Here is a 27757-nt window from a genome sequence, read left to right on the forward strand (position 1 = left end):
ATTACCGATTAATCTAATATATTCATGAATTTATTTTAATGTATATTATATATTAACTACATTTATATAATCTATTTTCAATTTTATAAGTATTTCAGGGGCAAATCCAGGGGGGCCGCAGGAAACTAGTAAAAAAAAAGGGTGGGGTGAAATAGAGTGGAAAAGAAAAGAAAGGAGAAAGAGGGCAGCGTAATCCAAAACAGCTAATTTTTTGTTTTAAATTGCATATACCAGTTTCTATGGTCAAGCATTCTCCAAATAAGAATCTTAACACCATCACCACGGCTCGGTGCTTTGCACATCGCATGGTCTCTACCGATATCTCTCTGGATCCGCCCCGGCTGTTGTATAATATGTTGACATTTTACAATCAAACTATGCTATACAGTACTCTATGAATGCCTGACCATTGCAATATAAATCAGATATACAGTACAGTACTAATGAAGTCTTAGTCCGTAGGTTAAGGATGAAATATTCGTTACATTAAACTTGTGGCTTTCTGGCTTGGTAATGCTAACCATTCCTTACCATTTACTTTGTTTCTTGGTTTTCCCTCGTTCATTCAGTGTAGGTATGAATCCAGGATACAATCATAATAGTGATGATTACGGTTACTACCGTAAATGCTCGAATAAGCGCCGCACCAAACATGATTTTTTTCGCTTAAGCACTGCTCTCGAATAAGCGCCACACCAAACGTGATTTTTTTTTTTCGCTAAGCGCCACTCTCAAATAAGCGCATCGGCACTTAATCGAGAGTATCATTACCCTGTGTGTAAAGAAACGAAGAGTTTTAAATACAATGTAGAGTATAGTGTTAAAATAAATGAATAACACAATGAAGACACAAGCATTTCTTAACGTTTATTTAGGATGATGTATGACCTACACCTGTATGATAGGCCTACCCAAATACGGGAATACGTGAGGTAGGTAAAATGGGAATGGGAATTGAAAGCGCCACGCTAATGATATTTTATAAGCCTTCATTGAAGCCTTCAAAAAATTTATAAGCGCCGGTGAGAGATTTGCACATTTAAAAAATCAAACAACATTTCGTGTACTGTGCAATGTTTGTTTATTTCGCATGACTTTGTGCCATCTATGATAACACTTCTGGTAATAGAAAAACTGCAGATAAGCAATACATTAAAAAGTATGTTTTCTTTCCTAACCTCTAAAGCTGGGTATTACTGCGTCGTACAACGAATCCAACTCCGATCAGAATTAGAACACTAGGTAGTTATCGCCGCACAACGTTAACCTTAACGTTAGTACCCAACATGCAACGTGATAGCTCCGCCCCTTTTGTAAACAAATCGAAATATGCATGTGCATAAGTTACGTAAACCCGTAACTAACGTATGTCGAGCATGTAAAATCCTGAAATTAACATACTCCGCAACATAAATTATGACGTCATCCGTTAATCTTAACCTCGTGCTGCGAAAACTACCTATTAATAGATGGTTTTTCTTTAGATCGCCGAGAACAAACACAACAATTTAATAGTTTACAGAAAATATTAGAATATAGTATATATAAGAAATGTCAGCACTGAATAATTATATATTATAACACAACTAAATAAATCCTTGCCATTTGATTGGTGGATTTAATATATGTGATATGTGATTGGTATTAACATATTTTAATGGTAAAATAAAGTATTGTTTTATTTGCATCATTTATTTGTACTTCACATTTCCATACATTTATGTTCCATTTATTTAGTTCCATTGATCAACCACAGGTGCTTTTCCTGAAAGTCAAATTCTGTCTATGAAAAGATAATAATAAATAACAATAATATTATATGTAGTTCGCAAAATTAATCTCTGCTAGAAAAGCCTCAAATTGGCATAACAATTTTTTTTTTACAAAATAATAAACACAGATCAATTTTAGGTGTATTATAAAACTGTATGTCTTTTATACGTGCAATGAGAAGTATTTTTTCATTGAAAAATGGACTATTCCCTTAAACACAATTCTGCCTCATTGAATGTAACAATCTGTTTTTCAACTCAAAAAAGGCCCTTCCAGTGCACTAATAAATATGCACGCCCTTATGTTTCGTTTTATCGCGAAAATTAAGGGCGCGAGAATATAAAAGGTGTTACTTTATTCAGTACTTGCATAAACAGTGCTAACCAACAAAACAGCCGTTCAAAATACATACCCATAGTTTTTGTTAAATGTAGGTTGAAAAAATTCAGTGGACATAACCATGTACAATCGCAGCAACGTGAAGCTGTTATTCTTACAGACAGTTCTCACAATGTATAAGCTCAATTGGTTTTGCAGAGACACACAAAAGGATCGTTTCCATCAGACTTAAGCCACATAACTCTGTTTTTGCTTTTTTATCACGTTGGCCAAGAAAGAAAATAAACAATTATTTTAAACTTCTAAATGGGAAGCTTAATTATAGGTCATGTAACGTGGAGTTGAGCTGAATTTTGCGTAAGATTTAATCACTTTGTTAATAGCGTCCAGAAAATCTTTCTCAGTTGCGACTTTCCTTCGGGCACGGATGGCATACATTCCGGCTTCGGTGCACACACTCCTGATCTCCGCTCCTGTTGGATAAATAAACAGGCACTTATTTAAATTAAACAAATATAAACAAAATAAGTAGGCAACTTACTGTTTCCTGTTAATAAAACTAAAGCTTTGAACTTTGAACCCCATGACAATATGGGTGAGTCTGTCATTGTAGATTATAGGGGTGAAGGCGGGAAACAGTTTAGTACAATTTTGTAAATGTTCAAGTTTGAAGTTGTTAACAGTATGGTATACGAGGAATGAAGCGCCCTATTTACGCCCTAACTGCGAAATACCATTTGGATCAGGTTTCCCTCAGAATTGGCGAAGCGGACAATGATACTGTGTTTTGAAATTACCCTTTCTCGACTGCATCTCAAAAAAAGGCATTTTAAATTTTAGTTAATTATTAAATTGTTTTAATTATTAGGGAATAATATACAATTGTATTGAAGTTTTAGAATAATAAAATACAAATATATGTTCATGAGAAAAAATTGATAATAAAATATACTTATTAATTTCTTCATGAATTCTAGTATTATTCATTAATTTTTTCATACATCCATGTATTTGCAATTTCATTTCTTCACAAACAGTGGTTGATCTAAGGGGTGGGGGAGGAGCATTTTTAAACAAAAATGTTAAACATCCCTCAACCTGCATGGCCTCTACCCACATTTTTCTCCTGCTCCTGATACATGCATGCATTCTCTCATTCACTTCAATAGCAATTTGCCCGTAGCTTTATGAGCCTTTGCCATCAGATGTGTGTATTGTATCTGTACAGTATGTTTAAGTTGTCCTGATATCTACTGTGCTGTATTTTCCACTTACCAGTTGTGTTGGGACAAAGTCTGGCCAAAAGCTCATATCTAATATCTTTCTCAACGTTCATCGACCTGGCATGAATCTTAAAAATATGTGATCTTCCCTGCGAAGTAAAAAAAAAAAAAATTCATTTATTTAAAATATATAAAAAAAGAGTAAGATAAATGTGTAATGGTTGTAGACTTGTCCAATAAGTAAAAGAAACAGAGAAGATGTAGATCTGTCTCTTATACACATCTAGATGTGTATAAGAGACATATATATATATATATAGTATATAGTATATATATATATATATATATATATATTCAGGAAAATGTAAATAATTATGATTTTCTTTATTCAAGTTTGATTTAAAATGCCAAAAATTCTCAAGAGCTTAACTAATTATTTTAGAAAACCAAACACGGATAACATTAACATAATTTAATAAGAATAAGTAATAAATATTTTATAGTATCATATAATATTTTGTACACTATATACATATGGTAGTAGGCCTATTTACACCGCAAGTGAAAGGAGAGTGTCTGTTCACAGTATAAATTGATAGGTCAGAGTGAAAAATCTACTGACCTCAAGGTCAGGGAGACCAAATTCAACTTTTCTATCAAGCCGTCCGGGCCTTATCAGTGCAGGATCCAAGGTATCAGGCCGGTTGGTGGCCATTAGGACTTTGATGTTGCCCCTTGGGTCAAAGCCATCCAGTTGGTTGATTAGCTCCAACATTGTTCGCTGGACCTCATTGTCTCCTCCTGCTCCGTCATCAAATCTTGCACCTGTGTGATAGAGATCATTAACTATTTTATTTTTATTTATTTTTTTTTATTAGGGTACATCTTTAGTTTTTTTTTTTTTTCTTTAGGGAAAAAAAATTATACATATCAGATGTTTTCAAATTAGTAGACTCTCAAATCAAAATAAGCCTTTAAAACCTCTTAATTTTGCTTTGGAAAGTCTGACTTCGTCCACTTATGCAATTGTCTGGGACATCGCCCCCCCACCCCTTCAGGGTTACACAACCATTGTGACCATAGTCTGTAGTCACTTTCACAGTAGGCACTCAATAATATTGAGGCAGCACATGTGAATGTATGTTTCAAAAGTTCTTGCATCCTGTTTCCTAAAATAGCATCAAACCTCATCATAAGATTATTATATAAACTTTAATTACTAATTAATTTTCTCAATGTCTATAGTATACTTACCCCCAATAGCATCAATCTCATCAAAGAAAATTAAACACGCTTTCTTCGTTCTTGCCATTTCAAATAATTCACGTACCATTCTTGCCCCCTAATGTTGCAGTGAATAAAAACAATTAAGTAATTCTTAGATAACATAAACCAATATAATGAATATAAACACCACACATTTTATGTTTTGTTTAAAACAAAAACATCAGCAATATATTAACTTAAATAAAAATGTGTGTTGTGTTCAAAACAATACTCTTTAACACACAATTTAAGTAACATGATACAAATAAAAGTTATATAAAAAATAATGATGACAACAATGACAACCACGAAGATGATGATGACGATGTCAAATAGGATGACAAATGATATTTATAATGACAATGATGTTAATGATGATGATGATGATGATGGTGATTGTGATAATGATGATGATGAAGGTTATAATCAGAAAAGCTTACATTTTTTGCCCTAAAATATTTGTTATACGATTATTGTAGGCTGAAATGAAATGTGAACTAATTGGATTGGATTTATTCAGTGTATAAAACCAAGAATAGCCGACAGAAGTCTAGAAGAAAACTTATTTCCAGTGGTGTCCTTCTGGTGGTGATTGGGCAGTACACCGGGAGACAATCCCCTACTCTTTTCCGAAGAGTGTACTGCATTTTTTAACGTGTACATGGGCCATAAATGCACACGGGACCAAAGGCTTAAACGTCTCATCCGAAGGACAGTGCGCTTGTAACTTGTATTTCCGCCCTCCAGTTGAAAATTCAAGGAGAGGCCATTGTAGGCTGAAATGAAATGTGAACTAATTACATTTGATTGCAACATACCTCCCCTACATATTTTTGTACAAGCTCCGATCCTATTACTCTGATGAAGCAGGCATCTGTCCGGTTAGCAACTGCCCTGGCACATAGTGTCTTCCCAGTTCCTGGCGGCCCATACAATAGCACACCCTTTGGAGGTTCTATGCCTAGGTTTACAAATCTTTCAGGCTAGAGCAGAAAATGAAAAATTGCACTATTATTGTACATTAGATAGATATATCTAAGGGAGAGGGTAAGGGTTATTGTTATTGTACTCAAAACACCTTCATTACCCTGGACATGTGTAAACAATTTTTTTATCACCATTGATAAGTATATAGATCCCAGGTTGGTTCTAACTGTACCTTATTGAGTAAAAAGTTGGTGATAAAATAGTGTTGAATATAGTGTTGGTTACATCAGTTTTGTTCGAGTCTTTTAGGAGCATTCATTCAAAGGATGTGCATTTATTCAAAATGACATTCTGGAGGGACATTTATTCAAGGAGCAGCAAATGCAAGATGCTCCCTTTCAAACATCCTTCAACCTTTTGCACACGAGAGAATTAACAAACTCTTGAGGTAACAGCTCAAGTAAATTTTCACGTCAGTTTGACACCCGGCGCTGACTGAGCCAAACGGTCGTCGGCCGATGCAATCCTATAAAGAACACTAGACGAAGACGCAAGTAACGGATCATTTTTCATGACGATACTTTCAGACTGCCACCAACAATCAGCAGACGACATCTAGATCGTTTAGCAATTTCAGGGAGCAGAGTTGGCTTTGTTGGGCGGCGGTCGTAGGACCAACGCAATGAGTGCCCTGCTGAAGTGTACAGTACTTACCCTCGTGAGACAACAAAAATTATGTGCACTTCGGTAGATTCAGAGCTGTAACCATTAGCTGAATTATTTCATTTGGGAAATGATGATGAAGTCTTGGCACTTTGACCTCTGATGATTAGTGCCCAAAATTATTACAAAAACGTAAATATAATGATGATATATTGATCATTATTTTATATTTTCAGATAATATTTCAGCTGCTCCAAGTTTCTTTCCTATTTCCTATAATTTAAAAAAAAACAATATAGGGCCAAAGGTACTTCAAACTAGGCTTAGAACTTTCATATACATTATGTGCATTGTATACTCTGTTTAATCATATATTCAAAGCTGAAGTTAGCCGGTCTTGTGCCAATCTTTTTCTTCAGAAAGGCTTCTACGAATGGATGTCGACTTGTGGAGCAGGAAATCAAGTTGTCCCTTAAAGCACAATTATTTCATTTGGGGAAAGATGATGCATGTTAATTCAAGCCATCAATACAATAACATCTTACATGCAATAGTGGCGTCTCTACAACTTCTCGCAGCTTTTCAATTTGTTCTTTGCAGCCTCCGACATCAGAATAAGTGACATCTGGCTTTTCCTCTACCTGGTTAAAAAATGTAAAGTTAATAACAACATTATATAAAATATAATTCCACCAAATTAATTTAATACAGTTGAACTTGCTTAAGTCGAATCCATAAGGACATTCCACTTTAGATACAATTCGACTTACAGTACAGATTAATGGAAAACACAATTATTTGGCATGTAAAATAAGTTTGACTTATAAATTATTTGAGTTAGGCAAAGTCAACTTAGACAAGTTTAACTGTATAATATAGTTAGAATTATATAACGCTTAATACCAAAGTCTCAAACTACCAAAGAGTGGACTAGCTTCTCCCCTAAAAGGTCTCTTCATGTATAGGAACCCGGTAAATCAGTGCCAGTCACTCTTGTCTGACCACAACAGGGGCTGTGTGGACCATTACAACGGATTAACCCCTACTCATCTCAAAAAATGTAAGGGTTCCTTAAAGTGCACTTTAGCCAAATTTTGTACACTGGGCCTACAGTTTATAGTCCTTTTGAATGAATATCTCAGGAGAAACATTTTATGGGACAAATGCTTGCTTTGGGTATGCAATGAAAGGTATCAGAAATGAAAACACCAACCTGCATCATAGTGACAGTCGGATCAATCTTTGGTGGAAGCGGAATGTGAATCTGGTACTTATTCCTATCAACTCTGTAAAAATGAATATAAACAATAAATAAACAACTGTAAAATAATAGTAAGAAATATAAAGTCACTGAAAAATATGATGAAAACAATAAGTGCAATGTAATTTTAGTGGTTATTGGCCCTTAATGCTGTAGTTGAATAAAATTTTTAAAAATGTATTGAATTGGATCAACAATGTAATAATTGTAGGCTTACACGACACGACAGTAATCATGAATATTAATAATAATAATAAAATCAACAACAACAACCTCCTGGCTTATCCCGCTAGTCTAAACGCCCAGCAAAGTTAAGCAGGGCTTAACGTTGAGACGGGCTTAACTCATACCTGGCTTATATCCAAGTCCCCTAAAAATTACAGTCAAGCAGTTAAAAATCACCTAAAATCACCTGATTTTGCGAATTAGAGCCCCTCAACTGATCATCGAGCAACCCCCAACTTCACCTTTGCGCCTATCCCCTCATCAGCACCCAATTTCAATACTTCTAGATACACCACTGTTGGTAAGTCCCACAAAATAATACTGTAAATGTATGTCATGTGCGTTTAAAGGAACAACACATGCGTTTGTAGGAAGCGCGTGTATTTTCCTGGCCTTGTTCTCATAGTCAATTGTTATAGTTTGATTGACACTCTGGAAGAGTCCATTGTTTCTGAAGTTGAAATGCTGGTATATGCACATACAGTACAAGCTAGAATTTTTAAAACATCAAGGTGGTTTGGAATCATTTATTTTGATAATGACAACAGAGGAAAAATAAAAAATTTGTCTTTTTTTTTAGGAAGGGTGGGGGTGGCTATCCACCCTATTCTTTCCCTCTGGATACGCCCATCAGATTGGGTAAAACGAAAGAATCTTACCCGACTCTCATGCCTTCCTCAATATCTGTGGGGGCCACTTGGTCGTGAAGATCCACGACAAACTTGGCGAACTGCTTGACGTTGATGATGTACTTGGCATCGTCCGTGTCAGCGTTGATAATCTTTGTACACCTGGCGACCTGTAGAGGTTGTTCGCTTTGTAGTGTCTGCTTATCGGCTGGTAGATCCCATAGCGCTGGGTTGGCTAGTCCAGTGTCAGATTCCTTAATGCCTAGAAAATATGGAAAAGAAAACAATAATTAACTTCAGTATCACACTATCAATATTAATAAATAATAATAATAATAATGATATGAGTTAAGATAAAGATTCTTCTGCAAAACTAAGATGTTTAGAAAAATTGGATATAGTGTTTGAGGGATTTGTTAGTCACAGGTTGATGACATATTTATATTTGGGCTCATCAATGAATAAAACATCAACAGTACTATAAAAAAATAAATTCATTTATATATATATATTTTCTTTTAAAAATTGTTAATGTTTGCTTATCTTCCTGATTGATGTATTTTTATTTTTTTAATGATGTATTTTTTATAAAAGTGGCAGTTCACCACAAGAGAAAACAAAATCAATATTAATAACAATAATAATGCTAAAAACTTCAACTATACAAACAATAGCAATGACAACAATGACTAGAGAAGAAAGGAATGAGCATTTAACACAAGGTGAAGTGGGGAGGCGATGATTAAGTGAGGGCATGCTACACAGCAAAATAAGGTAAAATGAGGTGATTTGTTTTGCTTCAAAAATGTTCAATGTGGGGGGAGGGGGAACTTCTTTGGGGGAGGAGGAAGAGTTTGTTTTAATACAACTAGTTCCTTACCTGTCAATTCATTTACTTTTTTAGATATTGAGGTGATGTCATCTTCAACTTGCTTGATAGCCTTTGAGTATGGTCCAGCACCCTGAATAGGAACAAAATTAGATACATCATCTTTTATATTCTTATTGTATTTATTGTACTTGCTTAGTGTATTGTTCCTGTTAAGAATACAGTAGAACTCATTTCCAAGAGAAAAAAAAAACAATAAGTGATTACATAATTCATAATTTAATGGACTTCCAGGTAAAATTATAACTTATATCTTCTTAGACCTACTGTAGATTAAATTAATTAAACAAAAAATAACTAATAAATAGTACACCTCAACATTTTTCAACACTAAAATACGAAAAATAATGCAAAAAAAAAAAAAAAATAAATAAATTTAAATAAAAAATCTATGTAGTGCACATCACTTGATTTTGTGAACAATGATCATGTTACAGAAAAGTATGTTGTATTAAGACTATTTTTTAAGAGCAATTACATAATAGGCCTAGCCTAGATCCTAGCCTAGGCCTATAATTTTATTATATTAATAAATACTCACATATGTTTTTAGAAGAGCAATATCACCTTCATCTAGAGCTGTGGGTAAAAGATATTCATAATATATTAAGTCTACAGAAAAATCTGCCTAAGCCTAGTGGCAACCAATGTTGAGATAATACTATAAAAGTGTCCTAGGATCCGGCCTAGGCCTAACTGTTAGGCTGGCAACACTCTTTATAATATTACAGGTACATAGATAGACTGAGGGATAGGCCCCCTGTCGAGCTCGCTGTACAGTAGGATTGCTATTTTTCTGACTCGAGTTACAGACGATCGGGCCTAGGATGATCAGGCCCATTTTCAGGACGATTGGGCCCAATTTGAAAGTGGGCCTGATCATCCTGAAAATGGGCCTGACAGTCTGGAAATTGGCCCAATCTGTCTTGAGGGCCTGATCGTGTGTAGGCAAAATCGAATATTGTGTGCGATCGTCAATAGCCAGCCTAGAGGTCAAACAAATGTGAAGAAGATTAAAGATTGCCTATCTTCATTCAGAAAAAGAAAAAGAAAAAAAAAAAATTAAATCCTCATTAAAATTTTATTTTTATTTCTCATCCTACTACTATGCCTAGATCTTATAGCAAAACCATTTTGATTATACGATTTACGAATGCACAATTTTATATTTTAATCATTCTCTGAATATGCTTTAAAAAAATTAAGTTCAACGGAGTTATAAAAATGTCTCGTCATACTGATTAACATGGTAGGTCTATTCTATGTAATGTTGGCCTAGGGGCTAGGTTAGGTATGGTATCAGAAAAAATGTGGCCGATCGTCTCTACTAGGCCTAGGCCTAGCTAGAAAAAAGGCCTTGAGAAAATGGGCCTGATCGCCTAAAACCTCCGGTTTTTTTTTTAAGTGGCCCATAGGGCTAGTCTGTAGTAATTCATAGTAGTCATGCATTGATTAAACTCGATCGTCCACAATAGTTGGGCCCGATCGTCTGAAAATGGGCCCGACCGTCCTGGGTCTGATTGTCTTGTGGGCCCGATCGTCTGTCACCCTTCTGACTCAGCAAAACCACCAAGCAAGGGCCTAGCCATCAACCGTCCTCACTGTTTAATTACAAATTAGTTTACTATATACTGTAAATCTTACCTTGAATAGGTTTTTCATCTTTGTCATCCTCGTGTTTTACCTTACGCATATCATTACCTAAATGATCCGGCATTTTGATAATATTCCACTAAACAACAATGCGCTAATAAAATTATCAAAATCTAAGCCTTGCCTTTCGTTATTTTATCCTCGTTTAAAGTTGTGTGATCTAAGAAGCAACATTTTAGCCTCGTATCATTTATTTTTATTTATGTGATATATTTTGATCATAAATTATCATTATACAAACATTTAATGTACAAAACTTACAGAAAATAGAAAGTGAATATAACTAATTTTACTTATTTGCGAAATAATATATATATTAATAGATTTTATATTTATTTGTTTAGAATGTTTAAACAGAATGGTAAGCAGACGTGCTGGTCAGTGATAATCCATCTCAATCCAAAACAAAGTTGTATTTTTTTTTAGAAGTTATGTTTGTATGTTAACGAACCCGCATTATTTTTTGACTTATAATTGATGACCAAGTCGGAGTGCTTGTAATTGATTACTTTTGATCACATGGCTATCTGTATATAGTCTTAGTAAGTGTGTAAATTATTGACGATTTGCTAGGCCTAGGCCCGGCCCCTAGTAGTTATCCTAGGCCTAGTTAGTTAGTCCAGCAGTACAGTAGGATGCAGCTAGCACTGCACAGAGTGCTTGGCAGGGAGCCTGCCGTAGAGCCTACCCTAAATGATAAGGCTAGCCTGGGCCTCGCTATCTTTGCATCTAGTCTCCTAATGTGTTAAACTTAAACTTAATTGAATTGTTAAGAAAAATACTTTCTTGCTAATTTTCAATTTATAAGCCAGGAATCGTAATTCCTGCAATACAATTAGTTTAGGCCTACTTACTTACTTTGTCAGACTTCTCAAGTTCTATGGAATGTCCGTAGTTGCTACGGAAATTTTGCCCAATTATGGACGTTTACAGAAATAAGCAAAGACTACGGAAATTTATCTTTAGTCTAGACCCAGAAATATATAAGTTTACACATTGTTGAAAGTCCAGGACAATGATTTTTTCATCAGGACCATTGGCTACATTGTTTCTATGGACCCTAGACTTCAAACCTGCCAGATACTGATACAGTACTGATAAATTATTGTAAAACCCAAGCAAAGTGCCCCATAAATCAGCAGGTGCTACGGAATATTTTTATTTACTACGAAAACTAGAACACATGGTTACGGAAATGCATTTTACTTGAGAAGTCTGCTTTGTTTATGTGTTCAGAAGACCTACCGTAGGTCAAAGCCTAGTTTACTACAAAATCTGCATGGAAATCGGCCCTTATTTTTTGAAATGCATGGACAGATTTCTAGGCCAAATTTTTGTGTGGGGATTATAATTTCCTGCACAAGCCTTACCATACAGTCTGGCTACAGAACTTCCGTAGTTTAGGCCTATTTTTCCGTAGTTTAGGCCTATTTTTCCGTAGTTAGGCCTATTTTCTACGGAATTTTTGTCTGATTACGGATGTACAGAAATACTGTAGATAAAAATACTACAGAAATTTATCTTAGGCCTAGTAGACCCATAAATTCATGGGTCTAAAGTAAAGAATAAATTATTTTTCTATCAGGATCTTTAGTTAATTGTCCCTTGACAATTCATACTTGTCAGATTACTGATGTATTATTGTGAAAACTATTGAAGAAAAAGTGGCCCGTAAATCTTCATCGTGTCCTGTTCGTTTGAAGTTCCACATCAAAACAATCATGCCCTAAGACGATCGAGCCCAGGACGATCAGGCCCATTTTCAAGACCATCGAGCCCAGGACGATCGGGCCCATTTTCAGGATGATCGGACCAAATGAAATTGGGCCCACTCATCCTTAAAATGACCCATAAATCTTTATCCTGTCAAGTTTGTTTGAAAATTCCTCAGATGTACCTGCAATTTTGAGAAACTTGTATCTTGAACTCATGGCAAATTGTTAGGTGCTACAGAAATTTTTATTTTCTACGGAAAACTGAAGACATACTGAAATGCAGTCTTTTACTGTTCTAAATTTTAAAAAGTCTTGTTTTTGCTTTTTCAACAATAAATTATAGATTCAATTAATGATGAGTGGGAGCATTCTTCTTGATGGAGAAGATGAATTCTGTTTCCCAATACACCAAGATGATCTCAACCCCAATGAAACAAAAGAGAAAATGGATGTCCAGCTACCGCCAGTAAAGGAATCTGTAAACGCTGACACATCCACAGAGGTGAACCAAATGATAGACACAGAAACAAACCAAGAAAGAGACTCCCAAACAAACCCATGGCCAAATATGGAAACAAACCCAGATGCAGACGAAAAATTAAAGTCAGACATAGAAACAAACCAAGAGGCAGACACAAAATCAAACCCACAAACAAATACAGGATTAAACCTAGAGACAGGGGGAATACTGAACAATGGGAACCTTTTTATTTGTAACTTGTGCAGCAAAGAATTACAAGATCCAAGACAGCTCTCCTGCTATCATACATTTTGTGCCAATTGTCTACGAGGAAAAGCTATGCATGGATGTTTGACATGTCCTGAGTGCAGGTATGTAACATGGTAGTGGTCCCAAGCAGTGGCATACCTAGAAGATGTGGGGGGGGGGTGTGGTGGTGGATACAAGAGATACAAGATGCTGGCAATGTTGTTATTACTACCCCTGATAATCGGATCTATAATCAAAGCAGCACGAAGTGCAACCTTCCCCACTCCCTGGGGAGTATTCCTAGTCGTGTGTGCAATTTAATGCCGATAAAGACAAATACTGGCAATGCCACATCATCCTGCCAGGTACCCATTTATACTTCTGGGTGGAGGGAGGCAAACGTAAATAAAGTGCCTTGCCTATTGGACACAAGAGATGCGACAAGCCTTGGTCTCGAACTATGCGCGATAAGAAATTATCACAAATTTAGGGGAAAATGTATTTAAAATTAAAAGAAATTGGTTTTATTAAAAATATAAAAACGGTCATGCAGTAACTTGAGTCATTAGACAGTATTTACATGAATACTTAATTCACTGACACGTTACTAAAAATTGATCAGTGTGCCTATTCATTTTTTGTTTGTTAAGTAATGAAATGTTTGCGTACCGAGTTCGGGTGATGAAATTAAACATAATGTACATTGAAACTCAAATTGTACTGTACGTGGCTGTGTTAAAGATATTTTTGTTTAATTACTGTACCCGGTATTGTCAACAAACACTCCCTGAAAGCAAATTAAAGTAATTAAAAATGATCAGATCGTCGGAGCGCCAGGGACCCTTGCCCCTGATCCCAACCAGGGCTCTGCCTCTGGACCCGGAGGGGGCCAGTGCCCCCACCCCACCAGCTAACTGTCACGCATTTCAAATCTCTCAGGTTGCTAAACTGTGCCAACACCTTACACTCATACCTTGCACCTTACGCCCCTACACATTGCATTGGTTTTCAACCATGAGGTTGGAAGTTTGAATTCTATGCTCTCCATTGTGTTCTTGAGAGAAGTATTTTGTTTAATATTTATGTTTACATTTTGTGGAAGGAGTTTGGCACAGTTGAAATGGTTTAGTTTCCCATACTCGAGGTTGGAGTTTAAATCCTTCACTGTACATTTTGCTTGTGTCCTTGAGTAAGGCACTTTCTCTACAGCGCTTCAGTCTCCTTAGCTGTACCAATAGGTAACAGCTTCCCACCCAGAGGAGCATTAATCTATCATCCGCTTTACACTAATTGAAACAGAAGATAAGCTCCAGCTGCAATGAGCCCTGTGGCTCAGCAAGGACATTACTTTTCTACAGTGTGTCCACATTGAGCTGCAACACAGTGTAGAAGTTAGTTGTCCTAGGTGTAAGTTTAAAAATGTAAGAATGGCATTATTGGAAATTATGATATCATTGTCAGCAACCGAGCTAGTTGACACCTTTAGAAATTCTAGTGTTTTCAGCAATATACTGTTAGTAAAAGTACCTTACTGTGTACTCATTCAATCTGGTATTTCTAATTTTAGACAACAGACTGTACTCCCTCCTGACTCGCTCCTCCCAGATCCTGATGCTCTTATTGTCTTTTTGATGAAATCATTGGATGAAACGTACCAGGCTGCATGTTCAAACTGTGAAAACGTAAGACATTTTTTCTTGAATTGGTAACTCCTATTCAGGACAAGCACTGTACAGTTTACTACAGTATTTTTAGTGGTTATGATAATTGGTGCTTGTACATTGCCTCATCCCATCATAGAAACAAGTGGAACAAGATTTATCTTTACCAGTATTTGTTTTATAAAACAGAGAATTGACCCTAATTCCTGACAATTATGTTTTCAAGTTTTTATTACAAAAAGTTATAAGTAGTGGCTTCCATAAGTTATAGGGTCATAGGTATTCACATGCACCAAAATACAATGTTTTAAGAAAGCTCCTTAATAAAAATATTTTGCCCTTGAGGGGACGCTCATGTCACGTCTTTGACTTCTCCACATCTCATTTCTTTGAATACTGAAGGGGTTTCTTCTTTCCAACTCTGGAATATGAAACCATAGAAAAGGAACTGAAGTATCTTTAGGTTTTCTTGCAGGAATTTATTACCTAAAATATTGGATGTTGAAATTACAGTAGTAGATGTTGTTTAGATGTGAAAAAAAACAATACTATTTTGAAATCGAATGTCACTCTTTGAAAATTTTCTTTCAATAGTTTGTTGATTTCATGTTCTATTGTCTGACCTGCAAGCAACCTTTGTGCCAACTCTGCCGGCAGGAGACCCATCGGGCAAAGATGTTCTCCACGCACGATATTGTAAAACTTGGTAAACATATGCAAGATGTGCACAAAGTGTGCAGTAAGTAAAATTGGTTTTCTATCATAGATTAACAATATCTACTATTTGATTTTACATTGATGGCACAGACCAACAATGTGCTGTTATATATCAAGTTAGATATTCCTATATTAAGCTCTTTGACTCACATCCCTCGCTATGCAAGTCACTTGTACTCTCTAATAGGCAAGACACTTTATCTACGCCTGTCTCTCTCCACCCAGGAGTATAAATGGGTACCTGCATAATATGCTGGGAAGGTAAAGACAAACTGCTGTGCGAGAAGAGTGGCGAATCAGAGCCTTGGACAATCTGGCCTAAACGCTCGCTGAGGAAAGAGAGACAGGCACACCGGCATGTGAACCCAAAGCTTCAGGTTCAACCTTTAATACCTAATTACCTTGGCTATCTAATTTTCTTTAACAAGAAAGTGTTCTATGCCCCTATAGAGTCATGATGTGCCTATATATGGTCATGGGAGATCATGACCATATAGGCATTTTACATGTTTTTTTTTTTACAAATAAAATTTGTAAGGAAAGGTCGATAAGGCTTTACTGTATGATTATTTCAGTGACGTAACACATGATGTTCCTATATGGTCAAGAAATGATGTCATTATGACCATATTTAGCCATGTCACATGTTTTTGTCAAATAAAATTTAATAATTTGGATAGGACTTTTACTGTATAATATTTGCCCAAAATCATTCATGTGGTTTGCCTTTAGGTTAGAACAATTAGGGGGAAATCAAGACATGCCGTTAATACATAATAAACACCAGAACAGACAGGTGATTCACCTCAACCACTGCAGCCTTACCCAAGCCCCCAGGGTAGTAGGATCTAAGGATTTATCCAGTGTTTTAGGGAATACATCCTGGTTATTATTTCTGTGCACAATCCCCTTGTTTTAACTCACCATGCAGCTTAGGTAATCTTACCAAAGAGAGTACTTCACAAGCTGTTATCAAACTGGCCAGGTACATGGTAAGTTAACCAAAAAAATGTAAGTCAAGCTATTGTACTTTGTTGTTAAATTATACAAATGTAATTTTTACTCTAGGTGAGCACAATGAAGAATACATGATGTACTGTACCACTAGAAATTCTCTTCTATGTATCAAGTGCTTCAGAGATACTGATCGGTAGTATAATTTTATTTTATTTTTATTTTAACTGTATATAGAGGGTGAACCCTTCCAGCTGAACCCAAAGGCCAGTTGATGTTCAGGGATCCTCAATGTCAGTTGTGTCAATAATGTCAAGAACATACTTACAATAATTCAAATGTAAAAGCAAGTGTCAAGTTGATTTGTCCCAAAACCTGTTTCCATCCACCTTTTTTCTGTTTATCACATGCCTAGTGTTGATGTTACTTTCCATGTGGATGTGGGTCAAGCAGAATGGCTCGTTCAGTTTGTGAATAATGATTTTTTTTGGGGGGTAAAAAGTTCTTTTAATTTCATTCAGCTTCTGAAGCATGGACGTTAAAATACTATAAAATTATCATATTTGTTTTTTTTTTGGACTGGCTGAATACTGGATACAATAGCCAAACGTCTTTCTAAAATAAACCATTATTTGCTTTATGGCTTTCCATATTGGAAAATAGAAGAAACTACTTCCATACTAAATAATCCACCTTCCTCCATTTTTTTTATTATGCCCCAACCAATGTAATCTGCCCATTTACACACAATAATACTACCCACTACATGCTGTCCCTAGTTCTTCTGAAATATTTCTGTTTTCTTTAGGCTAACATGGCACATCTAACATATCTTTATATTCCTCTTAAGGATATAAATCTTCTTCGTTAATTGCCCTGGTCTCACTCGCATCTACAACACTATTTTAATATATTTGTTTGTTTTTTAATAAGATCACTGCGTTCTTCTTGTGTTGACCTGGAAACTGCATACACGGAACATCTCCAAAAGGTTGAAGACATGATAGATTCAATTGATGACCTCCAGAGGGTGCTCCATGATTCAATTCTACTCTACCAAGCTCTGCTATTGGACGTAAAGAAAAATGCTGAAAAGGAGAGGGCAGCAATCGATGCTCTGTATAATGATGTCATCGACAGGCTGACCAAAAAGAAACTTGATCTACTTAGGGCTGTTGATGAGTAAGTATTATATTTCCATAAGCTCTTTCTATACCGTACTTGCACGAATAAGTGCCCCGTTTGAATAAGCGCCCCTGTTGAATAAGCGCCCCTGTTGAATAAGCACCCCTGTTGAATAAGCACCCCTGTTGAATAAGCACCCCACCTAAAGTGAAAATTGTCTTAAGCTCCCTGTTTAAATAAGTTACTCTTCTAATACTGATCATTCATTCATTTAATTAATTTATTTGGCACAAATGACCAGGGACTACTGTGTCAGCAACGTTGCACCATGGCACCACAATATAATAAATCTAATAAAAATTTCCAAATAAATGTTATTAATGGGCATGCAATTGCCATATATGTAATATTAGATGGAAGGTTTGACCACTGAATTCACAACAATTTTGAGAGATGAAAATTTGAAAGTGAAAACATATTGGGAGAGTATAAAGCTTCCAAATGGTGTACTGTACATCAGTATTCATTTTATTTATTTATTTTTTATTTTAATTTTATTTCAATCGTCCAACAGGAACTCTTCGCTCCCACTTACAGGCCAAAGTTGTAATAAAAATATATAGAAAATATAATAAATATATTAAATCAGTCATTTACACTATCAGTCATTTACACTATTGCATAAGGTTTTCTTATAAATTAACATTGAATCCAATTCAATTGTTCATTATTAATTAAAGGAAAAAAATAAACTAAATGTTGTATATATCATTCTAATTAATTGTAAACAAATATTTTTTTAATATACAAATATGTATTTTAAAATATTTTTCCTATTTTGCCCATGTTTCTTTGCATATTACTAACATTACAATATTTTTCAAATGAACATGTTCACTTTACAATTTGAATCCTGCAATTAATATAATTATTATATTTTTTTTTCTCATTATGTAACATAGAGAGTTAGAATCAAAAGAAAAACATTTTGAAGAGTACCTACCTAAGTTGGCTGCATTTCTTCCGACAATTGAGAAAACATTGCAACTGTCCTCGCAATTTACACAAGCAACAGATATTTATGAATATTTGCATCATAGTATAGTAAGTTCCATCAACTGCCAACTATACCAGAATACTTGATATAATAATAGTAATAATTTCTAGTACTGTTCTTGCTGTTTCAGATCTTTATGTTTAAGAAATTTCTGTTAATTTTGTTTTCATTAAAACCACCACCTAAAGTGAGCATAACTGTTAACAAGTGACTTTCATTCTACACAAACCAAAACGATAAATCACTCAATCAGTCAATGTAAATGACACAAACTACGACCTGGAAAAGAAATTGGAATGTCAATGGGGTTTTTAAACAAAATTTTAAATTTAGTTTGTAGGGTTGAATAAGTTGTTTTCTAATACTATTAGATGAACCGATTAACTTTAAAACAAAATCTGAAATGTGATCAGGGGCAGATTTAAAGTGGGGATGGAGGCTACGTTTTGACCATGGATGTATTATTGAGGAGATCACTTGAAAAAGGCTACGCGCACCCAGCGTTATGCAAATGAGCCAAGAACATAGCTGCTGCAGCGCATAAAGAACGTTTGCGCGATGCCTTTGAAATCTAATGTGTTTCCCACCACCAAATGCTCAGCAGGCTTAGTTTACCAAAAACTTGAAAATGGCGAAATGGTGAGCACCTTCTTTTCTCAATGTGCACTACTTTCAGACAAATACTATAGCTGCGCAGTCATTTCCACCTTGAAGCTAATACCTTTTTCTTTCAAGAAATACCATACATAATAATGTTTTCTACAAAAAAGAGTTCCGAATTTAATGAAACATTTACATCAGCAAAGTATAGTATATTTCAACTTTAATTTCCGTAAATTGGATAAAACTCGATAATTCTTCTAAATTTAACAGATAATAATTAAGGAATGATTGAGGATTATAATAAACCAAGTCATTTTAGGGTTAACAAGGGTTACCTATTTGAAAATTCAATAAAAAAAATCACAGTAATTTTCATTTTTACGCTGCCTTAGATTTATAGTCAAACCAATTGATCTTTAGACAAAATTATAATGAACACAGAAGTAATTGTAACATAAATATTTGTAGAATCTGTTCCTGAAATATACACATAATAACATACTAAAAGTAAAAAAAAATCCAATCAGGGGAACATTGTTAATTATAAAGATATTTATTGAGTTAAAATCAAACGGTTTATCACACAACTGCTGTGTTGAAGCATATAAATGCATGTCGTTGCCAAGTTATTGCTAATGAAAATTATGTGAATGTAAGATAATACGGGGAACACATTGGTTTGTTGCCGAGTGATCTCCTTCTCAATAATACTCCATGTTTTACTAACTTTCATATTTGTTTTATGACTGAAATAATAGCCTATTAAGTAGGCCTAAATTAAAACTTTCATGATTCAAACCATCTCAATTTTTTGGTAGCACTCTGTATTCAACTTTTGGCGAGATGCCCACCATGTATTTAAATTAACGGTCTTATTTTATTTTCTGTTTAATTCAGTCATTGTTCGATCGATTGAATGCCATCTTGAACAAACCTTGTCGCCTTCAACCTACCCAAGTTAGCACAATAAATACAGATTTTCATCATGAATTTGCAGACTGTCTTGACTGCATCCTTAACTTACCAAGAAAAGATTTGCCTGTTATAAATATTCAGTTCCCAAAGGAAAGGTAATATTCCATTATTTTTCAATTATGGCTACGTTCAGACCCGAGAGATACGCCAGGCATATGTTAATACGTGGCGTGACTTCCGAGATGTTCAGACTTGGTGATTAATGAACGATAGCATAAAAGTATTCGCACAGTAATTGCACTTTTTATTTCCTATTTACATCTAGGCTTATTGTGATTGGTCAAATCTTGGCCGAGTTCAAAATCATTGACGCATGACTGTCGTAACTCAGTGATGTATGCTAATCTGGGGTCTGTTGCTGGATTACCATACGCCAGTGATTGCGCGTTAATACTGGCTTTTGCTACGCTGCGCACTAGTTCACTACGTTAGCATAAGTCAATGTTTCTAATAACCTATATATTTTTCTGTTGTAATTTGAACTAAATTCTGACATTCAGGTTCAAGACCTGTACACAAGAATTTTTTCCAAAAATTAAATCAAATCCGTTCAACAAACAAGTTTGGTATTTTTTGTTTTTTTATTTTTTTGGTTAATTTTACTGTTAAATTCTTTTTTCTTTGTTCATTTTCAAGACATGAGCACTGAATGTGCTGAAGTCTCTAGAATTATTATGAATTTTGATGAAAGATGGGATTGTAAAAAAAAGTAACAACATGTAGTTAAATCCATGCCTAATTTTTAATGAAATGTTATCAAAAAATGTCCTAAATATTGTTAATTGAGACTTATGAATTTGTTTTTGGATATTAAAGCAACTTGTTAAAAAGTGAACAAAAAAGTGATGTGTGTTAAGTACAAAGGCAATTTGTAACATGTAGGTCACTGTGAAACGTTGAAATTTAAGGGGGCTTTTAAAATGAAAACAAGTAACAATTTGATTTTTTCTGTTTTCAGATTTTTAACAGAAAGTAGGCCTGATCTTGGCACACACAAACGGTTACAACGCCCTCATTCATTTTCACCACTCTCTGGGGCTGGCCCATTTTTTGAACACTGCCAGAGCTTCGAGTCCAACCACAAGGTTAGAGGTTACCTAATATATTTTACAGTATGAGGCCCAAAACCAACATCAATGACCAAAATATGAAAATTGACTTTTTAATATTCTTCTTTTTTACATTATAAGCTTTAAAATTATTGGTTATTTATTGGGATCAACTTAGTGACTGCCTGGCTTAAGAGTACTTCACAAATAAATTAAATTCATTTTCAAAATTATGAACAAATAACAATGATTTTATTTTTATTATTCCATCACATCATAATATCATCTATTATTGGCATTAGTGGCACTTACAGTATGGCGTGTGTTGTACTTATGCCTATCACTGCTGTTGCAATGTTAGTATTAAAAATGTGTAAATAGAAATTGGTTGTTTATTTGTCCCTCCATGATGCAAAACTATCAAGGAATGTTGTAATATCTACTGGGATTAAAGCGCTGCAATGTTAAAAAAAGTATATATTTCCTACTTGGAGCAATAAAGTGTATCTTATCTTATCTTATTCAATAAACACTACAAAATATTCAAGTGTGCCGGCGGTGAAAACATTTTTCATGTTTGAGGTATGCCACATATTCAGTAGAAGTGCTTATTGAAGAGGCGTATATTAGGTCATTTGCAGTTTTAAACAATTCTAACATGTGTAAAGTCATAAAAAAATGATTTTGTGTTTTTTAGTTATTAAAAGGTCGGATCTTTCGTCTGAAAAAGGAACTAGAGACCTTACACCGTGATGGAACTTACCACCGCACACTTGTGCAAGATGAGCGTGTGGCAAACTTGAGGGATGAGTGTGACCAGGTGACTTGCAAACTTGCCTCGCAAATAGAAAACCAAGAATCACTGAAACCAAAATTTGATGAGGTAATATCTTGTTTTGTTTTCTTCTATGGTTTCCATATGGAAGATATTTTTAGCAATTGTATTTCAACTGTTATAATATCTGAAAATTTACATTCCTGTTATTTCCCAAAGAAATTTAACATTCGATTGTCATCCTAACCCTAACCCTAAATCTAAATCTTCTACACAACCTGTGTAATTCCAAGGGCGTAAAATCAAATAATGAAATAAATTATGTGTAAACTCTCATATTCACACTCACAATGTCTTGATATCTACTAATTTCATCAGACAGGCCCGTAGCCAGGTTCTTTTAAGGGGGGGGTTTTCTGGGGGTTTTCTGGGCGTGAGGTCCACGGTCGAAGCCCCAGTGGGGGTCGCCGAAACCCCTGGAAAGCAAGAGGATTTTTGTGCTTTATTTGTCTAAATAATGCTATAAAAGCAGATATGTTTGAAAACGTCTGTGTCTGGGTGGGTCTGCAGTGCGTTAGTTGGGTTGGGTTGGCATGTGATATGTTTACAGTATAAATTATTTGTTCACGTATTCTGCTGAAAGTTTCCTTATGGACTTGTTGAGTCATAGATTTTTCCACTGGCATTTTCACTTTACTTTTACTCCACCTTGAATGATGGCATACTACCTATTTTCTTCGCCTGGAATTTATAGGAAGCAGCAAAGGGAATTTATAACTCAAAATTATTGTTCACTACTGCATTCATAAACAATAGATTTTAATATGTCACATAGAAAAGTTATATTGTATGTACAATTTATTGTTACAGTTGTTGATATACGTGCCACACTTATTTTATTTTTATAATTCGTCATGATAGAAATACACTACTGTAAACAACCTATAACTACTTGTTGAAGTATTTTGAATAACAATATATATAACAAAATATATATTACTATATATTTTAAGAATTATACAAAGTTGGCTGTTTGAACAGATTTGGAGGCTGTAGCATAGGAGTATGACAGCATTTATTCTGGTATCTTCATATAAACATTAAAAAAAATAGCAAATCAATTGTTGTAGCATCAAAGATAAAAAATGCTTCCGAAAAAAAAAAACAGCTGCCAAAAAAGTGACTACACAGTTTATTTTCAAGACTACCTCTACCTTCAGGGCATGAAAATTTGGGGTAGCCTCTTGGTTATGTCTCCAATTAGTAGGTTGGCTTTGTGTTTAGATCATAGATCAAAGAATTAGACGGTAGTAGAATGTGTATTACACTCTGATCCCATTTAAACAATTTTCCAAGCATCTTTCAGCCTACATTCATGGGGCCACCATCCTGTGGAGTATTTGTTTTGAAAGTATCTTTCATTGTTGAGGCCTTTCTCTTTACAAAAGCAATATACTGTGTAGGAATCTAGCAAGGTTTAAACAGGATGAAATTATTGGTTAAACAGGTACTTGCATGTCTGGGCTGGTACAATTTTACCAGCAGGTATGACTAATCTTGCCAAGCATGTGCCAGACTAGGCCAGACATACTGAAAATTTATTTAAGTGGGCAACATGAGTCCTGACCAGTTACGAAAGTTATACAGCAGTCATGTGAACACTGTTGGTTTTTGTTCTCACCAGCTATGGCATCAGGAACTTGAGAGGATTGCACAAGAGCAGGACATATACCAGAACCAATCAGATGAACTGTATTTTCTCAAGCAGGACAGTGATCATGTGTTGTCTATTATCCAGTCAATTGCTCCGTGCATCTCAGCTATCAATGACATCTCCATCTTTCTAGACCCAAGGTTTGTTGTTTCTTTGATGGTTCTCATACCTTTGTCTTCTTTTCAAGCAAACAATTGTTTGTGTTGTGGCTTATGAGAGGTAAAATTCAAGAAAAAAGTGTATGCCAAGCCCAACACTTGTTGTGGTCGCTTAAAGTTGTGGGTTGCAGCTCATCTATGAATTGATTTGGCATAAGAAAGGTTCAACATGTTTTTTTAATAGTAGTTACCTCTTCTGATATTTCTGTACTAATTACAATTCTCTTTATTTTCTCTTTATTTCTCCCTTCTTTTGTAATTAGATGTCTATTTCTTGAATACTTTTGAGGATAACTTGGTGATTGCCGAAGTTTTCTCTGCAACTTTATGTCATCAAGCACTTGTACATGGCAGTGTGTCCCAATCTTTACCCCTCAAACATAATAGAAAATAATGGAATTATCCTTAAATGCACCGAGTTTTCTTCTTGCTATTGAGTGATAAAGATGGATTGATATAACTGTTGAACTGTCTATCATATAGTTGCATTGTCTGTTGTTGCACATAGCTGATTTTTCTTCTTCTCATTAAAATCAGGTAGATTGATTTTGATTATTGGTTCCTTTTTCTTTTTTTTTTGCAGGAGGGCTGGCTATCCAACACAGACTCCTAATGAACCACAATCTACCTCATTTTACAATGAAAAGTAAGTTATTAATTGGGGTATGGAGTGACTGGTGGTGCTGTTTACCTCAGATTGTGATTTGAATTCCATGCTCAAGCTTCGTCTTGTGCAAAGGCTTCTATTTATTTCTTTCCACCCGAGAGGAACAGTAGTGAACTATTAAACGACAATTGCAAGTAAAACCTTAGAAAAAAAAGGAACCAAACTAATACATAGGGACAAACTGGCATAAGAAAGAATGTAAAATCTTCAAGAAGTAGTCATTCTCATTTATTATGCACCATAGTTTAATTTTGTAGGTGTACCTTAGTGTCTCGAACAAAACATTGGGTACATATTGGCTCTGTCTCAGGTGTTCAGTTTTCCAGAGAAATGGCACAGGACTGAGGCAGGGCCGGATTAATAATAATAATGTATAGCGCCTCCTATTGAACCAACCTTGAGGCACTTGACAACAACGAAGGGAAACGAACAAGAAGTTATACCATGAACCAAGATTCACAGAACACTTGAAGCCAAACCCACCCAAAATCAACATCGTACGTTTATTGACAATTTAAAGTGCAAAGCCTGTCGGTATATGACTCGCAGGTACTCAAATGATGGCGGTGTCTATCTAAACAGGGCCTGCCATAGATGATGAATTTGCCAGAGATGGCAACTGAGGTAGTGTCAGGGATACACATTCGCCTTGCTACAGATAATCATTTTCTTACAAATGGCATAGAACTGAGGCAGGGTCATTGGGATTGAACCTGCTACAAAGGATGAATTTGCCAGAAATGGCAACTGATGCAGGGTGAATGGGGTACACATTTGCTCTGCTAAAAATCATTCGTTTCCCAGGGATTGAGCCAGAATGATTGGGTACTGTATTCAATGCATTTGGAACAATGCTATTCATGAACGTAAATACTTCCAAGCAAGGGTTTGAGCTGTACATTATGATTAATGTTGCAGTTATAATGAATATTATTTCTATTATTTTCATTGTTGTTATAGGGGATTTTCCAGTACATTTATATGAATCTGTTTGTTTATTTTTTTTAAGATCTGAAGAGAGAATTCCAATATTGGACACCAAGGAAACATCAAATAGTTGTACAAATGAAGAATTGTTAGCAGTAACACATCCAGAGACAATTCACTTAAAAAGTATACCAGTAACACTGAAAAATGAGACAACTCAAACACAGGAATCTATAACTCAGACACATGACAACATACCAAATGAAACACAAAAAGGAAACACAAATACGGGACACAAAGGACTTTCAAGTAGAAGAGTGAACAGCAAAACACATACAGGATGTACACAAATTCAAGACAACAAAAACATACATACACCACAAAGAAGCAATACAGATACAGGACACATAAGCAACTCAAACAGGGGACACAGCAGCAGTAACACACATATATGACACACTGATAACTGAGGGCACATAGAAACATAGGTGGAGAATACTGCATTAAACATACCGTACATACAGGGTGTTGACAACACCTACAAAAAACAGCACACTGCAGCAACACAGGACAAGCTGCCCACTGTTGCAGAAATTCCAGGCAGGGAAGGAGCTGGCCTAAGGGGCACCCCGAAAGTACGATTTGATTGTTTAAGATATCAGTGGGTAAATTTACAGCCAGGCTTAACAATACTTAACTTTGGTGATCCGACGAGAACCAGTGTTTTAACATAGTACTGTATATAGCATTAGTCTGCGTTGGAAACAATAACTAGAATGGAAATATACTATAATTAATTTCTTGACAATCAAGACGGATGACAACAACAAGCAAAGCCAATAGTTAGCTAGAGGGTGCAACTGCATGGGTGAAGAACAGGGCACACGCCCAGGGTGCCAAACTCAAATGTGCCTGGACAAAATTAAGTACTGTAGGGCTTTCAAATTCGGACAATATTGATTTAAATCTTGGAATCAAACCACAACTAAAATAATCACTTTTTATTTTCATTTACCTTTTAAACAATGAACAAACTGATTAGTAGTAGCGTAATTTTAGAATTATAATTACTTTATCATTATTTCTAAGCAATCTATAAACAAATGCTGTTCCTGTTTAATAATTGCTGATTCAAAGTGTTGATTTTATAACTTTTATCTCCACTCCATTGTTTTTTCAAGTCTGAATTATCTTATCTGAATCAATTAACATGTTCATTTCGAAACTCATAATTACAAATTGTTTCTTCAGAACTCAATAAAAGTGTTCATTTAAAAGAAAATTATTGTCTCTCCAGTATTAATTATTTCCAATCAATATAATCATTTTAAATTTCCAACATCAGTGTTAATTTTTCTTGAGATCTTGAGGTGGTGTGGTTAGCTTTACCATTCTTCCTGCTCTTGTAGTCATATTAGTGGATTTTACTGGTGGTATATTTATGACCTGCCTTGGTTCTGGTTCTTGTCTGATATTAATTACTGGTTGGTGGTTTGCCGTGCTATTTTTCATTTGTATGTGCTCCAGTATGATCCGTTATTGAGCATGTGCTTTCTTACATCTTTTATCTCCCAATTGAGCATGCTGAACCCTCACTTTATCTCCTACTTTCAATGGTGGTAGGTCACTCACACTCTTGTCTTAATAACATGGGTGTGTGCAAGTGGGTGGGGGTCGGGAAGGTCGTACACAGTGGTGGCTCTAGGATATATTTTCTGGGGGGATAAGTAGGCCCGAGCTGGAAGAAGGGATTGAGAGGGATTTCTCCTTCCAAATTAGATTTTTTCATGAAGCAACCTCTGAATAGCACTCTCAGACTGTAACAGACTAGACTTGCCACAAGTCTCTAATTATTGATTTTTTCGTAATATTAGCACATTTCGGAAAGCGCCATCAGCGTCAGTTTATGTCGAGAAACTTTTTGATGCGAATCCAAGAAAAAGTATACTATGGAACGCCATGCAAATTAGCAATATGGAACGCCAATGGTGCCAAAATCGATTATTTTAAAGCATTTTCGCTGATTAAGACAAAGTTTAGGGACTGGAACCCAGTCTAGTAACAGAAATGTGTTGGCTTGGTGTGGGCCTATTTTTATATGCA

At 35.3% G+C, this 27757-nt stretch overlaps 2 protein-coding genes across 2 annotated transcripts; one reads left to right on the plus strand and one right to left on the minus strand.

The window, feature by feature from the left end:
* Positions 1-2078: 2078 nt before the first annotated feature.
* Positions 2079-10996, minus strand: LOC117114147 (26S proteasome regulatory subunit 7). Its single transcript, XM_033257704.1, has 11 exons — positions 10840-10996; positions 9737-9774; positions 9187-9268; positions 8337-8568; positions 7405-7477; positions 6737-6832; positions 5420-5584; positions 4590-4677; positions 3958-4160; positions 3388-3484; positions 2079-2585 (listed from the first exon to the last, which is right to left on the minus strand). Exons 1-11 carry the CDS (start codon positions 10910-10912, stop codon positions 2428-2430), a joined length of 1305 nt encoding a protein of 434 aa, XP_033113595.1. The 5' UTR covers positions 10913-10996; the 3' UTR covers positions 2079-2427.
* Positions 10997-11220: 224 nt separating this feature from the next.
* On the plus strand, positions 11221-26936 carry LOC117114146 (RING finger protein 207-like). The gene is made up of 13 exons (XM_033257703.1): positions 11221-11390; positions 12907-13394; positions 14840-14954; positions 15528-15672; positions 16719-16800; positions 17538-17786; positions 18692-18833; positions 20287-20459; positions 21323-21449; positions 22111-22296; positions 23873-24042; positions 24644-24706; positions 25737-26936. Exons 2-13 carry the CDS (start codon positions 12916-12918, stop codon positions 26107-26109), a joined length of 2304 nt encoding a protein of 767 aa, XP_033113594.1. The 5' UTR covers positions 11221-11390; positions 12907-12915; the 3' UTR covers positions 26110-26936.
* The last annotated feature ends 821 nt before the right edge of the window (positions 26937-27757 follow it).

The sequence above is a fragment of the Anneissia japonica genome, unplaced genomic scaffold (genome assembly GCF_011630105.1).
Source record: "Anneissia japonica isolate Jap-2015-1 unplaced genomic scaffold, ASM1163010v1 scaffold287840_len1291095_cov163, whole genome shotgun sequence".
Classification (NCBI taxonomy): domain Eukaryota; kingdom Metazoa; phylum Echinodermata; class Crinoidea; order Comatulida; family Comatulidae; genus Anneissia; species Anneissia japonica.

Bases quoted from the DNA above. Each gene is read 5' to 3' on its own strand.
- LOC117114147 (XM_033257704.1), bottom strand. From the start codon at position 10,912: ATGCCGGATCATTTAGGTAATGATATGCGTAAGGTAAAACACGAGGAT. The intron at 9,269-9,736 runs GTGAGTATTTAT...GTTCCTATTCAG, and splicing joins TTGCTCTTCTAAAAACATAT to GGTGCTGGACCATACTCAAA. The intron at 6,833-7,404 runs GTTGGTGTTTTC...TTTTTTAACCAG, and splicing joins CGACTGTCACTATGATGCAG to GTAGAGGAAAAGCCAGATGT.
- LOC117114146 (XM_033257703.1), top strand. From the start codon at position 12,916: ATGATGAGTGGGAGCATTCTTCTTGATGGAGAAGATGAATTCTGTTTC. The intron at 14,955-15,527 runs GTAAGACATTTT...TTCTTTCAATAG, and splicing joins CATGTTCAAACTGTGAAAAC to TTTGTTGATTTCATGTTCTA. The intron at 21,450-22,110 runs GTTAGAGGTTAC...TGTGTTTTTTAG, and splicing joins GCTTCGAGTCCAACCACAAG to TTATTAAAAGGTCGGATCTT.